The sequence below is a fragment of the Xiphophorus maculatus genome, chromosome 19, assembly GCF_002775205.1.
Source record: "Xiphophorus maculatus strain JP 163 A chromosome 19, X_maculatus-5.0-male, whole genome shotgun sequence".
Classification (NCBI taxonomy): domain Eukaryota; kingdom Metazoa; phylum Chordata; class Actinopteri; order Cyprinodontiformes; family Poeciliidae; genus Xiphophorus; species Xiphophorus maculatus.
The window spans coordinates 18,081,087-18,096,132 of record NC_036461.1 but is presented as its reverse complement, the minus strand read 5'-3'; the positions used below and the strand labels follow the sequence as shown (position 1 = coordinate 18,096,132).

Genomic DNA, 15,046 nt, shown 5'->3' with positions numbered 1-15,046 from the left:
AACAAAATTTCTTTTGAACATGGCCCAAGCTAACTCAAGAATAACCTCTATTGGTTCTTGTACCACATGTTGAGAACCATAGCTCCAGTTCATTATTATTACTGATTATTATGTTTATTATCCACTTAATGTTTAGCTTTAAATTGTATGCATCCCTAATTTTAACAACCTAAAGGGAGTTTAAATCATCCAGTGAGTCCAATGAATGTTTTCTTTTCGCAATGCATTTATTTGTACTAAAACTAAAGTTGAATGGATTTAACTCAAATCACTTTTCTTTCTGCAATACCTTTTAAATCTGAAAGTTTATAGAGATAGTGTGGAGATGCTTTATGGATTTTTACCAGTAGCCTTACTAACATTGTACATTTTTAAAAAACAATCAGATTTATCGTGTTTGATCTATTCAAACCGTTGGAAATTTTTTTTACAAAGACAGCAAACACACAAATTCTCAACTTTTATATTTAATAGATGTCATCTTCAGTAATTCAACAGCAATATTCAACGCATGACATTCACAGGCTATACAAGAAGGCGTTTCCGTGTTATTTTGTTTACCCCTCTGGTTCATCTTAAATTGCAGAGGTAGTGAATACTTTATGATAGGAATGGTTTAATAAGTATTAAGCAAATAAGTGCTAAAAAGTTTTAAATCATACACAAACACAACAGTTTTACAAACAAGAGAATAATCAAAATATTGTTTAGGACTATTAGAAAGCACAATAAAGAATAACCAATAGATTTGTACTGGCTGGTGATTGCAGCAAAGGTAAAGCTCAAAGAAAAAAAAATGACAATGGTAAAAATGCAGAAAAAATGCAATTGGATGTTTGTACGTTTTTAAACCCTGGTTTTCTATTTAGTTTTTGCCTTTCTTCATGTCGTGCCCCATGAGACAGGCAAACACGGTCATCACCATTTTAGGTTTTACCTCCACCAAATCATCAGGCAGGGCGTAGACGCGGGCGCCGATCTTACGGGCCAATGAGATTGCATACCTGAGAGACAAACGGGAGAGAAGTCAGTCGGGAAATGAAAGGACTGGAGAATAAAAATGAAGGGACGGGAAGTATTGCTCTTTACTTGGCATTGTTGATTTTCTCATCCTTCTTCAGGACTCCCTTTTCTCCTCTCTTTACCATGTCCCACTTGACCATTGAAGGGGCGATGGCGTCAATCAGGTCGATCACTGGCAAACTGGTGCTGATCAGCTGGTCCTGTGCAGAACGTGAAACAGGATTACATTCCAGTGCAACTTGAAATTACGATGGTCACTGAAAGTGGACACCACCCAGTTAAAATGCCAGATTTGTTTAAAGTAAACAAGCAAGATTATGAAAAATACTTTGGCATTTATTTAGTGCAACACAGTTAAAAAACAAATCTGTTGGAAGCACAGAAATATGAAAAAAAAAAAAGAATAACGTAGTTAATTAAATGTGCAAAACTTTTTAAAAAATATTTGCTCATGGTATATTTTCATTACATTTCAGCTTTCAGTCTTCTTCGGAAGCCTCTTAACATTTGTATACCTTTGAAATTTACGCTAAGCCTAACCCTGTTCTTGAACATGTAATCTTGTCCTACTCACCTTAAAGCTGCTGATCCGTGTGTCCTTTCGCTTCTCCTTCAGGGTGGAGTTGACCCAGTTCAGGATAAACTGATCCGCAACTTTCTCTCCGCTGCCCAAATCAGAGAGAACCATAACAGAGTACCTGAGGAAGAACAAACAGGAAAGATTACCGAGACGTTAAGAGAGCAGCTACATGGACCACCCACACATCAGCTAAAAAAGCAGCACTTTCTGGAGCGTCTACCTTCTCATCAGCTGCCAGACCACAGCCAGGATGTGTGTGCAACTCCCCTCGTTTAGGTTTTCTCCTCCGACTCCGACCAGAGAGAACTTAGCTTCATCCTTGCTCAACTTTACAGCGTAGTTGCAGTTCTCCAGCTAGAACACATCATGGAAAACTGAAGCCCACACAAATTTACTAGTGCTCCTAATTAAAGTATTTCTGCTGTGTTTGCATGTGGCACCTTCTTCATGTTTCCCCCCAGTTGAGGATAAGGAGGATTGTTGACTTTCTTCCAGTTCACTACCACTTTGACTTTTTCTAGAAGTTGCAGGATCACCAAGCCATCACAAAGATCCCTGCAAAAAAAATGAGGATAAATATGATGGATATTAACACAGAAAGCATTTGAATATGACTTACGGCTTAAAGTTAATACACACCACACTGTGCGGTGTACATTTTCTTCAATGTACACCGCATTGGATTTAGATGTTTGTGGAAAATGATGTAAAAAAACCAAAAAAACACTCCAACTTAATGATAAGCAAAATATATCTAAAAAATATACCTAAATACTCTAAATTATTTTCATGGAAAAATTTAACGCAATTATTCCATAAAAAAATAATTAAAAACTACTAAAGCTTGCAGTTCCTGTTATATGTACATGTATAAAATATTGGTACTTCATTATTTTTAGCCAACGTTATTCAGAATCATCGTGGAAAGCTGCAGAATTAAACATCTGCAGCATTGGAGCAACATGTTGTTCTGAACACCTTCCAACAAGGCTTCTCTTCATTTCAGCCGAAAATAATGAAGATCTGATATTTGCTTTTAAATATTCAGTTAACTAAAAAATGCCAATTTTAAGTACAAACCGGAATCTCACCAAAAACATGCCAAAAACAAAACTGCTCTACATTTAATCTGACTGAGTCAGACTAAGTCTCCAAACTATATGCACAAAGACTTGTAACTGTAATTGAAGCAAAAAAACAAAAACAAACGGGTAGCACTTTATCTGAAGGGGTGTGCATAAGACTGACATGACACTGTCATAAACATAACATAACACCTGTCAGGAACATAAAAGATTTTTCATGAATGTCTATAATTGTTGTCATGAAGTGTCATTCGGCAAATAATGACACTTTTAATGCAAAGTTGCATTAAAACTTGCATTAAAAGTCTATTAAAATGGTCAACTTTGCATTAAAAGTGTCATTATTTAACGAATGACACTTCATGACAACAATTATAGACATTCATGAAAAATCTTTTATGTTCCTGACAGGTGTTATGTTATGTTTATGACAGTGTCATGTCAGTCTTATACACACTCCGCCAAATAAAGTGTTACCCAAAAGGAAAACCATGAGCCAATGAAATATACTTCACAGTGATGCACATCAAACCTCATATATGTTCTGCATATTTTTTGTCTCTATGTTTCTATCGCTTCCCTGTTAAGCTGCACATTCACATGTTAGCTATCTCCTCCTCAAATAAGAATAATTACCTTCATGTACGACTGAACCTACCGATAGAGATGGTATACATGTGGAGAAACACCCAGAGAGTTCATCCAGTTGCGAAACGTTTTCTCCTCCCTGGTTTCCGCTGGCAAGATATAAATACAGGTTATCATTCTCCAAAATGGCCACATGCCTCACTTTCCACACGGAAAACATTTTCAAACGTGTCTTTGGCATCACTGACTTTCTAGTTTCTAGTTCTCTGTTGTACAGCGAACATCACTTACCCTCTATGTGCTCCCCATCCAGGTTAAACTTAGCCTTGTGCAGACCCGGATGCATGTTAAACAAGTTGGCCACAAAGGCCATGTTGAGTTTGTTGTTTCCAGACGTGACGTCGCGAGGAGAAACAAACTGCCGGCAGTCCAACTTGGCCGCCTCCTGCAGCATCAGCTCGGCCCTTCGCTCCAAATCCCGCTCCTTCATGTTCACATGCACCACATTGTCGCTCACTGTTAGGACTTAAACTGATTGCACTGAAGCAAGCCAACTCACACTAAGGCCGGCCATGTTGATTTTGATCCCCATGTGGAATTCGTCTTCGTCTTGAGGGGAAATCTGGTCCAGCAGGTGGAAGTAAGCCCTAGAGTCCTTCAAAGTCAAAGAACAAAACATTCCTTTACACGACCCTCTGTGGGTATTTAAAGGAACACGGCTGTAAAAGTTCCACTAAGCACCTTGATATCAGCACTGAAGTTGCTGATTGTTTCTGTTCCTGCGTTGATTAGGTGATAGTTGACCCATCGTAGAAGCAGCTCCTCAGGAGACAGAGATACGAGGTGGTCCAGCTCTTCTCCTTCCATCAGGAGGGCAATCAAGCCTGGAGACAGACAGGAAGGACATTTTTGAAGAAGAAATGGGAAGAGGTGTCCAACATTTCCTGATGAGAAACTCATTTGTTGATAAAAATAACTTAAACCCCTGAATGAGTTGCTCCTTCGGGCAACGGAGGGGAAAAGTCGTCCAACCAAAGAGGAGAGTGTCTCTTCAAGTAATAAAACAATAAAATGACTCAAAGCCTTTGGAAAAGTGAAAATAAAAACGTTGCATCATGACTTTGGTTATTGCTGGAAACTAATTGTCTAGCGAGCATTTAATTATTTTTCTACTGCATCGGTTGGCGCAACAGTAACCTTTGACCCAACTTCTTGTAAATGTTCTAAAAATAAATTCATTTTTAAAATGAAAACAGACACACCGACAATAAGTGCTCTGCAATTTCAAACACTGATATTACTTGATTAACGAGCGAGCGAGCGAGCGAGTGAGTACTGACCTTCGTTCCTGGTGATTTCTATATCAGCGAAGAGGCCGACCTTGATAATCTGCCAGAGCAGTCCCAGGACCAGGTGGGGTTTCCCAGCCATCAGGTCATGGGCGTCGATGCTCACCACTGTGCAGCCGATGGCTGAGGCCGAGTTCAGGGCCAAAACAATGTTTTCCTATGAAAGCATGTAAACACGTTTGTTTAAAAGAAGCAAATAAGTTGTTTTTTAAATGTATATATAAAGAATATGTATATATTTCTACCTGGCAAAGTCAATAATCGCAACTTAAAACCCACCTTTCTTTACTTCTGACAGGCGAGAATTTTATTGTAAGCTGTAAAGGTTAAAAACGCTCTTGGCTTGTGACTTGATAAAGTTTCACATTTGGATTTGAGAAAAATGTATGTTTTTCCAGTTTTGATCACATTTTGTTGAGCTGGATTTCACGCTGTGATCATGTAGCAAAGATGATGTTTTCAAAGTACAAAAAGAAGGAGGTGAGGTGAAGTAAAAAATAACAGAAAAATGTAAAACAGAGCTTTAGCATGATAGATCTAACTATAGTTCAAACGTTGCTCCTCAAGTTGGAAATTTAGGTGGTTTAATAGAACAGTACATCTTTTCCAAGTGCTCAAACCAAAGGCAAATCCTTTTTTAAAGTCTTTTCACTTCTTATTCCAGCCATTAAATACATTGTCACATTCATTTTGCTTATAGCTATACTGGGCCAAACTGTCCCATGATTATTGGTATTATTATCCAGTTTGGGTACACATCTGTAAGCTTCCTAAAAATGGACCAAATACATAGTCCTTATGTGCCTGAGTGTTTAACATTGAGCATAAATGGGCCATTATAAAATATGACCCCACTAAGAGGGCTGTTGGGGTCAATAATGGGGTCATTAAGGCCACATGAGTCACTTTCCTCAAACTGATTCAACATTTTGGTCAGTTTTTAGTCAGATTGGAGTTGAGCAGGCGAGCTCTTTCAACTAACTTACAGGGAAACTGGATTCACCTAATGACTAACTGAATCCCCAAACTCATCTGAAACAGAAGTGTTAACGTATTCGACTAAAGAAGTATCACTGGTAGTTTACATAAAAAAAAAAATAAAAAAAAATCCTTTCTGGTTTTCTGGTCTGGAAAACCAGAGCTAAGTGAGGGTTGATGCAGATGCTTTTGGCATGTTTTAGACAGTTTGTAAGAGTTTCAGCTGTGCTCAAGCATTTGGCTACCAGCAAAAAGGACATCAATCATATATTTACCAACTTCGCACATCTTTCATTTATGTCACTGTATCCAAATGGGAAAAAAATACCAGTCCCTATAAAATATAATGTACTTAGTAAGTATATAAGCAGCAGTTATGAGTTTGCACATTTGCAGATAACGAATCTTATCTGCAAACACTTGTCAGAAAAGTTAATCACAACATAGTTTATGTGTGGTGCCTAATTACTTCAGTGCTCATAGTGATTGTTTAACATGGGATGATTGTGTAATTTACAAATTCTGCAAAACTCCACTCACTCTCCTTGTGAAGGTGGTGAGTTTCTTCGTGTTGATGACTCTCTCATCGATCGTGTCAGGCTGGGACAGGTTGATGAGCTTACTGGAAGAGGAAAAAGCAGTGGGAGAGGTGGGCGAAGGGGACGCTCGGGTGAGTCACTGAGCACACTGTAGCAGCCGTGTAATTGTCCATTTCTAAAGGGCCTCTGCCGGTGCAAAAGTCCATCGTGCAGTAGGACAATCATGCTGAATTGAAATGAACGAGGAGGCGCTGTAAAGCAATATAACGTGTTATCACTGCGATCCTCCTCCAACCTTTGCAGCAACATAAAACGCTGTCGCCATGTTCCGAGAGTTTGTTGCAAACCGGCAATGATTCTATCTCAGGTCTACTAAAATTGTGTAATCACAAAGTACACATGCATAAAACCACAACACGCCGACAAGACAGCATAATAGACGATCAGTGTTCTTAAATAATTACTGGATTATTAAAAAGTACTCTAAATTAATTGATTAAACCTTAGCATGTTTTCTTAGTGGGTCTTTATTTCACTTCCGTATATTGTACTCTTGTGTACTTGGGAAAATTCAGCTACAATCTTCCCTTTTTTAAAATATAACTTTATTTAAGTAAGTTTAGTTCTAGTTCAACACAAATACTGTATAATATTTCACAGGCTGAGAGTAAACTGAGTAGACTGAGTAATAAACTGAGGTGAGTCTCAGTCTATTACTCAGTCTACAGCTAGGTTGTAGCTATAATGTGGCAACATTATAGCTACATAATGTTGACAAGGTTGTAGCTATAATCTGCTATAGCAAGTATGATTAGACACTTAAACGGATTAGACCAAAAATGATAAAAACAAATGTTTACTCAGACCGTTCTCGTGAGAATTTTCAAACTCAATTCACAAAAATTGCAATAAAATTTTTGGTTCTATATAAGAAAGTTATTTTTGCATTTTGATCTGTGTCTGAATTGTGGACTACGATGACAACTCAAATGTGACACCATTTTTGGATGAGTGCCCATCTTTGTGGTAAATTGATGAAAATGTCACAAATTCTCAGGTGTTTGCAGTCATGTCATGTAGTGCAGACGTATGCGTGTGCTGTACCACAACATGATGCCGTCACGGAGGGAGGCGAAAAGGCTCTCGTCGTTTGGGTTTATGGGCAGCAGGTGGTTGCAGTCGGGATCTTTGCCCAAAGCTTTGTTGATCCATCGACCAAAAGCTACTTTCTCCTCCTCTGAAACAAGCATGAACATTAGGATAAATTGCTTAGGTAGAAAATTGTAATCGTCACAGTCGACACGAGAGAAACTTTGGCTTGACAGAGTCGCAGTTAAAAGAAGGTGCAACTTTTATAAGTTTGAGGGGTTTTTTGTTTTGCATTTTAGTGATTTAGTTAAACCTCAACTTGAACACATCACAAATGGCCAAAGCACAAAAGAGAGTAAAAACAAAAACTTAATCAAAAACACTAAATTCATACAAAGTATTCCACTATGACATGCAGTGGCTGCATGTTTTCCATCACAATCGTATTGGTTAAGCAATTATGCATTTCAACAACAATAAATCTACCTTTGATGGCCTTACATGTCTGACATCTGCAATTAATGGACTTTCTGGGGTTTTGAAATGCAGTAGTCAGATACTTTGCTGGAAGAAAATCTACAGTAGGATTAGAACCACCTTTTGGTATAATGAAGCTCCAGGTTTTTTGGTGGCTATGATTTTTTCCCCCCAGCTTTGCACAATTGCAGACAAAACCCATTGCTTTTTGTAAAATAGCTCCAGCATAATCAAATTGAGTTGTGAGACATTATGAACATAAAGTTTTTACTTTTCTTTTGACTGGGCCATTCTGCTTCGATCTAAGATTTCATATTTTAAATTCGTCTTGCTGTAAGGCAAATTTCTGCTTTAATCTTAATATTTTACAACCTGTGAAATCTTTCTCCTTGCTTTGCCCCCTTTATTTAGCTCCATCCATCGTCCCGTAAACGTTTCTTTCCTTGGTGAAGAAAAGAAAAGCCTACCCACAGCATGATGCCGCCACCACCAAGTTACACGGATTATGTTTTCAGGGTGATGTGCTATATTAGTTTTCCATCACAAATAGGGCTTTTGAATGGATAGGCCAGAAAAATGAAATTTGTTCTCATCAGACGTTAGTCTACATGTTTTCCATGTCTCCAATGCACAAGGCCTTCACAGGTCAATTGTTTATATATTACGATTAAATTACACATAAATAAATTCTGTCTACTAATTAGCTGACTTCAGAATGTAAATGATTGCAACAGGATGGACTTGGGTCATCAGCATAAAGGCATAAAACAAAAATGCCCATCAAATCATTTGGTAAAAATGGTCCAAACCATGGATCCTTTGACCTCCATTTATTTATGCACACACTTTCTCTCTCTCACACACACACACACGCCCACACACACACTTGCAACAACGTCTCAATTAATTAACTACCCTGGTACCACATCATAAAAGGGTCAGCATGCATGAGCGTGACGTTTGCCTCACCTGAATAGGAGTGCTGCGTTCCCTCACAGGAAACTCCCGACGTGCCTCCAAAGGAGTTGATCCCGACTTTCCTGGTTAGGAGCTTTCTGAACGTCTCGCTGAACTCCTTACTCTTCAGCTCTTGGTAAATCTGATCATAAACAGACTGTGTCAGCCCACATGGGGAAGAGCGAGTCGGATCTTTGTCAGTGCGAGACTTACAGAAACAAATTCGTTGAAGCTGATTTTTTCGTCTTTGTTCGTGTCTCCGGCGATGAAGGTCTCGACGATTTCTCGCACTTTGTAGCCGGGCAGGTGGAGGCTGGCTTCTCTGAACAGCTCCTGGAGCTCGAAGTCGCTCACATAGCCGCTATGGTCAATATCTGGGCAAAGAAGCAGAAGAAGAATAAAACCTTGTATAGACAAACATCACAACAGCTTACCGGTCTTGATTTATAATTTCCTACTGACTCCACAGTCATTTCCAAATAGAAATGACACAATTATAAAGAATGTTTGGGGGTATTCCCTAAGTTGATTATGTATTCATCAGGAAGTAAAAAAAAAGAAACTATACTTACTTGATATGAGCCAATTAAGATACCTACAAATCTAATTAAACTCCAAGCATTTCTTGTATTTTGTGCACCACAGCACACGTTAGAGTGCTAACACACTGCAAGAGGCACATAAAACCACAAAATCATTTGTGATGATACAGCAAAGAGTGGATTGATTGCTTCCGGGTTCAATGACCAGCTACTAATCGCTGGAACAACTTGTCACATATAGAAAGCCATGATAATCTAAAGTCTTGCACCAGCATGTCCATGTAATTTCTCACTGTCTACAACTTTCTTCTAACATGACTGAATGCTTATCCTCCAACCAAGACCTGGTTTCATTTAATCACAGATGATCAGCTGCATTAAACTCAGATATATTTTTAAAACAAATAATATGCAACAATGGATAAAAAGCCCAGAAGAACCGACTCAAAGCAATAAACGCTTGTCTAAAAAAATACAAAGGTAAACTAGTTTGTTGAAATTATTAAATCATGTTGTATCTGAGAGTGTGCATATGAATACAGTAGTGTGTCTAATCACGTTTCATTATGTCAACAGAAGAAAGGAAAACAAAATCAGTGAAAATCACATGCAACTCTGCCGGTTTCACTTTTATTTTACTGCGAAAGTCCTCTCTTTCCTGGTTGTTAACGATACTTGATCTTTTAATTTGTTAAATCCTTCCTGATTTTGACAATGTTTTCACTAAAAGACAGTCAAAGTCAATGGTCAAAATGAAAAACAAGATACAGTGTGTATATTTAGCTGCACACAAATCACTCCCAGATTTTAAAAAAGCATCAGCTTCATGTGGGAATCCCTCATTAAGGGTCCATTTTAGTCAAATTCCTTCAGTCCAGCTCGCCAAGATCCCCAAACCATAAACTGAACTTCTTCATGCCTCCATATTTTTACTACATTCCAACAATATGTTTAATTTTTTACTGCATCAACTTCTTGTGCATTTATAATGCGATTCAAACAGCTTCAGTATCCACCTGCCCAACCCCCTTATGCTTCTTTCCCACATCCAACCGTCATGCACACCAAGCTTTTACTATTAAATAAAAATTTAAAAAACTACATATCTCCTGTTCTTTTTCTTAAAGACTCCAGATCAGATTAGGTCATTTTGTGTCAGGTTTAGAGGTGATCAAATGCAGTCCAGGTTCCTTAAAAACAGTGAAACAATCCCAGTTGAACCAGAACCAGAACTTCAAAAAAACACACAAACTTCAGCATCATCAGCTGTGAACATTTCCCTATAGAGATTACACAGTGAACAGCACACACACACACTCACTTCCCTCTGAGTGGACGAGCAAATAAATAATAAAAACTTGCCCAACTTTTTTCTAAAAGTGTCCATCTTGCCCCTCAGGTCTTGCCACCCTGGGCAGTAAGCCATGCTAACACCCCTAATCCGCTAACTCCAACTGATTTATATTTACAGTGCAATATCCACTATCATTATAGTCGATTTTTTATGTTAACATTTTAAAATGAAAGACTATGATCTTTAGGTGGTAAAACCTACAAAATGTCACTATAGGAAATGGAAACATTATTCACAAATTCCCTACAGGCGACAATTCAGACAGTAAAATATTTTTTTATAAGACTTGTACTGTTATGTGGTTTATAGCAGGCAGTAAAAGTCTAACTACGGTCTGTAATCGCAGCAATAAACCTGCAAGTTTAGATTGTGCATGCAAGTGTGATGACAAAAAAAAGAATGAAACCGACCAATTTTATCAAAGGCCTCTTTAAGGTCTTCCAGATCCTCTTTGGAAATCTGTGTGTAGCGGTTTTCCATGGTGGCTCCTGTTTTCTTCAACCTAAAACACACACACGCCCATACCCACACACACGCCAACAACATAAAAACACACACAGAAATGTCCAATATTTTTCTTTTCATAAAGGAGATAAATCCTGGCGAAGGCAGCACACAAATTTACTGAAAGTTTTAAATGGAACAAATAATCATAAAGCATTCACTAACTTTTTAGACACGCCTCAGAGGTTTTGCACCTTTTCTGAAGCGTCAGCATTTACCATTAACTAAAGGTTACCCTTTTCAGACTTTCTTAAAGAAACTAAAGTGGAAACGAAGAAGAGGAAGTGGCTTGTACCTCGTTTTAAGGCCTCGCTGCAGGAGTCGTGTCTTTCTGAGCTCCGCAGCTTCACGCTGGTACAGAAAAGACGGTGGATAGAGGAGAAGCTGGACAGCTGATTACCACTGCCAGGTGGAGTCACTGGAAGAAGGCTCACAGTGGACCTTTGGTCCGCCTGGACCTAGGACGGGCGTAGCTGGACAGTTAACATTTAACCACGTCATCGTGCCATTATCCATAACAGGAAATTCATCCACGAGTCGGGCAACAGGGGAGCAAAAAGTGTTCAAATATGTTTTATCAATCATTTGGGATCAACAGACAGGCTTATAAAAACGCATGTAGCTGTGTTATCAGCATAAAACAATCTCTTTAGAAATATCTAGGAAGTAATCTGAAATATCACAAAAGACCACAGCACAAAAACAAATCTTTAATTTCCAAAGAAAGTGGACGTAAATAAGTAAGAATCATAAATTATTTTCCTAAAAAAAAGTCTTTTGCACTGATACCCTAAATAAAATCTACTTTAGCTAATTGCATGCAAAAGTAACATAATTATTGCAGGGTGCTCACAAGATCCACGCTATGGTTTTTCTCTTTTTTTGGATTTTGAAAACCATTGCTGATTTTTGTTCCACTTCACAATTAGGTGCTGGTGCTACTTTGTGCTGGTCTGTCCTATAAAATGACTAATGTTTATGTTTGTAACATATTGGTTTTTTTCCAGTGGAAGTACCAGACTCAGTTTGAGAGTGTTTGGTCACAGTTTTCTTTTTTAATACAAACAAATATTTTATTATTTTTAATTGATTTTTTTTTACATGTTTGCATATACCACCTTAAGTAACAGGAAACTGGTATTTTCACCTTTTCACAAAGGTCAAATAAAGTAAACTTCAGCTATATATGTGAATGTGACATGTTTCAGATGAAAACATAAAATAACAGATTTCATATATATTAACTTGAATCACACTGGATTTATAGCTATTTTTGAACATTTTGCTAACCCAAAGATAATCTTACATATGCTCTTCCAATCTGTGTTCAGATCAAGGCGGGTTTAGCCATAAACATCGAGCACACTTCCTGCTGCAGATGCACACAGTGAGTCCTGCTGACCATGTGGGACACAAATTATGTAACAACGTTGTTACTGTTACGTCAAAACAGTGAAATGTACACACTTAAAACTTCAATTAATGTCTTTTTATGTCAAAAGTAATTAAGAGCCCACTTGTTAGGAAAACCTATCACCACTCTTCATAAAACTTAATTTCGCAAAACTTCACACAACTTTGCTAAAGCATGATTTGGTCACGTATTTGCTAAATCTTAGGAGAGTTGGCCCCATTTCCATAACTGGAACCTGAAAGTTTGGGTCTGAACACCAGTAGGTTTTCTGTAGATATGGTCACCGATATCATACATTATGCACCGAGTTTCATCACATTTAGAGCGCAAAGGGTGAAGCAAGAATAAGGAGCTTACATCCAATCTCAGGCAGGCTGAAAGGGCAGAGAGTCCACAGTAGACCAGTCCAGAGAAGAAAACAGCTTGCAGTTTTGGTGGCTTTGTTTTCTTTCACCTACTTGCTTGCCCCTCCTTTTAAAAACTTTTTTAAAGATGTTGATTAACTCTTTCCCCTCAGTTCCAGTGTTTCCTCCTGTTGTCTGTTTTTAGGTTTTTAACCAATTAGCTGAAAACAACACAGAGAACCACAATCAACTGCACTCTGAACAAAATCTTCCATCTTATCTTAGAGCAGCAGATTAAATAAGTTGGTTTAAAATTACATCTACATTTTAACCCTTGGCGCTGAGCGAATACTGCCTCTTCCTCAGCTCTCTTCTTCCTCTGACACCTGATCTGCCTTGTTTCGCTCCATGACTCCGAAGCGATCTCCGGTTACCGTCCCATCCTCATCGGCGATCTCGGGTAAGATCCCCGTTGGTCTGTTAAAGTGCAAAGTGAACATCTGGTGGGCTGTCCTGAACCCAGATCAGTTCTTAGCTGCTAAGACTTCCCATAAGCCTCCTGCATTATTCACCGACCCTGAAACCACATGTGGAGGAAAATACAAAATACTACTGAGAAACTGACAGAAAATTAAGGTTTCTGTACCCTTTCCTGCTTCAGAGTTGTTAGATCTGTCACATTCATACCACATGCTGTAGTTCAACAATAAACCTATATGGGTTTTATAGAGAAATATGTTGGATTCATTCAAAATTAGCGACATTAATGTCTATAATATTCCCTGTCTATGGGTTAAAAGGCATTGATTATCACCAAATTTACCCAGAATTGATGAGACTCTTTGAGGATGTTTTGATCTCATATTCCTTTCAAAACAGCATTTTAAGCTAAATTTTTCTCAGAAAAGAGGCTGCCCCACACATAAATATTCCCACTGGTTGAGTGTCGGATGAGCGCTGAAAATAACTTTCCTTAAATCCAACCCAGATGCATCCTGCAATATTTTAGCCTTTTCTTGATATTTTTGGAGGGAATTAAGCTTTTTTGCCACACCTTCTTGACACCAGATCAGCATCCAAATACCTTCACTTAACTTTGTGTGCACAAACACCAACTGCCTCTCCAAATAAACACAATTTCTTAGATCAAGGGTGTCAAACTCCAATTCTCAATGATGAGTATCATCCAGACAGCAACCCCCAAAGATTGGTTTAACATCTGTGCGTTAAATTAATTCTCTGCAGGAACTTGTAGTGTTGCAACACTACAAGTTCACTTAGGGAAGCTCATTTTATTTATACGGCACATTTTCAGCAACAAGGCAATTCACAGTGCTTCACATGAATTAAAAGGAAATACAAACAAAATAACAAATTGAAAAGAAAAAAAAGAACGAAAGGAATCTAATATTGTTGATCTAAAGTATGCAAACTAGATAGTTCTGTTGTGGGTTGCTTGATAAGTACAAGTACTTAGGATTTTCATTCATTTCAAATAACTGATTGTAGACTGAATAGCAGCGTGGTTATACGTAAAGCATTTCATCACGACGCATGTTAAAACAAAAATATTAAACATCCCTTTTCAATTCATTAAACCTGAATGAAAAAGACTAAACAGGTTGAGTTTGAGTGATTGAGGCCTCGTCCAGCTGCAATGCGGACACACAACCACTTGGAGGCGCTGCCTCTAAGTTGAGACACGAACAAATGGTCTGCTTATTGCTGACAAAGTGGAAACTATTTTTTGTGTGTGTGTGTGAAAGGAATTATCCAATGTATTTGTTATTTTAAAAAAGAGCTTGATATATGACTGAAGCAAAAATCCGACCTGGAATAAGTCCTGAAATCCAGGACTGTTGTATGTAGAGCAGATTGTGATATTTCAAATCAATTTAAAACAATAACTTGCATATTAAAAGCACTACTTTTGCTTCAAAATAGGAGCGATAAAAGGGACTGGATGCTCTGTCCGTCATTGAAGTTTTGTGTCTCTCTCAGCTTCTGTCCATGTCACCACATGCCACTTATTTCCAGCCTAACCCTGCAGCCATTCACTCGCCTAATCACTTCTCTCAGTAATCCTGGTTCTCATCCCTGTCCGATCCCTCTGTTTTGTCTGCCAGTTTGGAGTTACTTCAGATTTTATGCATGGAGTTACATGACCTTCAAATACTATATATAGTATTATATATAGTATATAGTATATATATATATATATAT

At 38.1% G+C, this 15,046-nt stretch overlaps 1 protein-coding gene across 2 annotated transcripts; it reads right to left on the bottom strand.

Annotated features, from left to right (window-relative positions):
• Nucleotides 1-454: 454 nt before the first annotated feature.
• LOC102221599 (plastin-1) lies at nucleotides 455-11,500 on the bottom strand. Of its 2 annotated transcripts, none has more exons than XM_023352269.1 (16): nucleotides 11,361-11,500; nucleotides 10,972-11,080; nucleotides 8,879-9,039; nucleotides 8,678-8,807; nucleotides 7,247-7,379; nucleotides 6,144-6,225; nucleotides 4,617-4,782; nucleotides 4,018-4,160; nucleotides 3,836-3,931; nucleotides 3,568-3,760; nucleotides 3,347-3,425; nucleotides 2,044-2,158; nucleotides 1,824-1,957; nucleotides 1,598-1,721; nucleotides 1,090-1,223; nucleotides 455-1,004 (listed from the first exon to the last, which is right to left on the bottom strand). In XM_023352269.1, exons 2-16 carry the CDS (start codon nucleotides 11,039-11,041, stop codon nucleotides 866-868), a joined length of 1,899 nt encoding a protein of 632 aa, XP_023208037.1. In that variant the 5' UTR covers nucleotides 11,042-11,080; nucleotides 11,361-11,500; the 3' UTR covers nucleotides 455-865. The 2 variants fall into 2 exon arrangements, with proteins under 2 accessions (XP_023208037.1, XP_005809397.1); XM_005809340.3 differs by having other exon boundaries at nucleotides 10,972-11,063.
• Nucleotides 11,501-15,046: the final 3,546 nt, after the last annotated feature.

What these genes read in the sequence shown, in the direction of transcription:
- LOC102221599 (XM_023352269.1), bottom strand. Translation starts at nt 11,041, where the DNA reads ATGGAAAACCGCTACACACAGATTTCCAAAGAGGATCTGGAAGACCTT. An exon ending in CATGTATACCATCTCTATCG is followed by an intron (nt 2,159 to 3,346) that starts GTAGGTTCAGTC and finishes TTTTTTTTGCAG; the next exon opens with GGATCTTTGTGATGGCTTGG. An exon ending in CACGGATCAGCAGCTTTAAG is followed by an intron (nt 1,224 to 1,597) that starts GTGAGTAGGACA and finishes CGTTCTGCACAG; the next exon opens with GACCAGCTGATCAGCACCAG.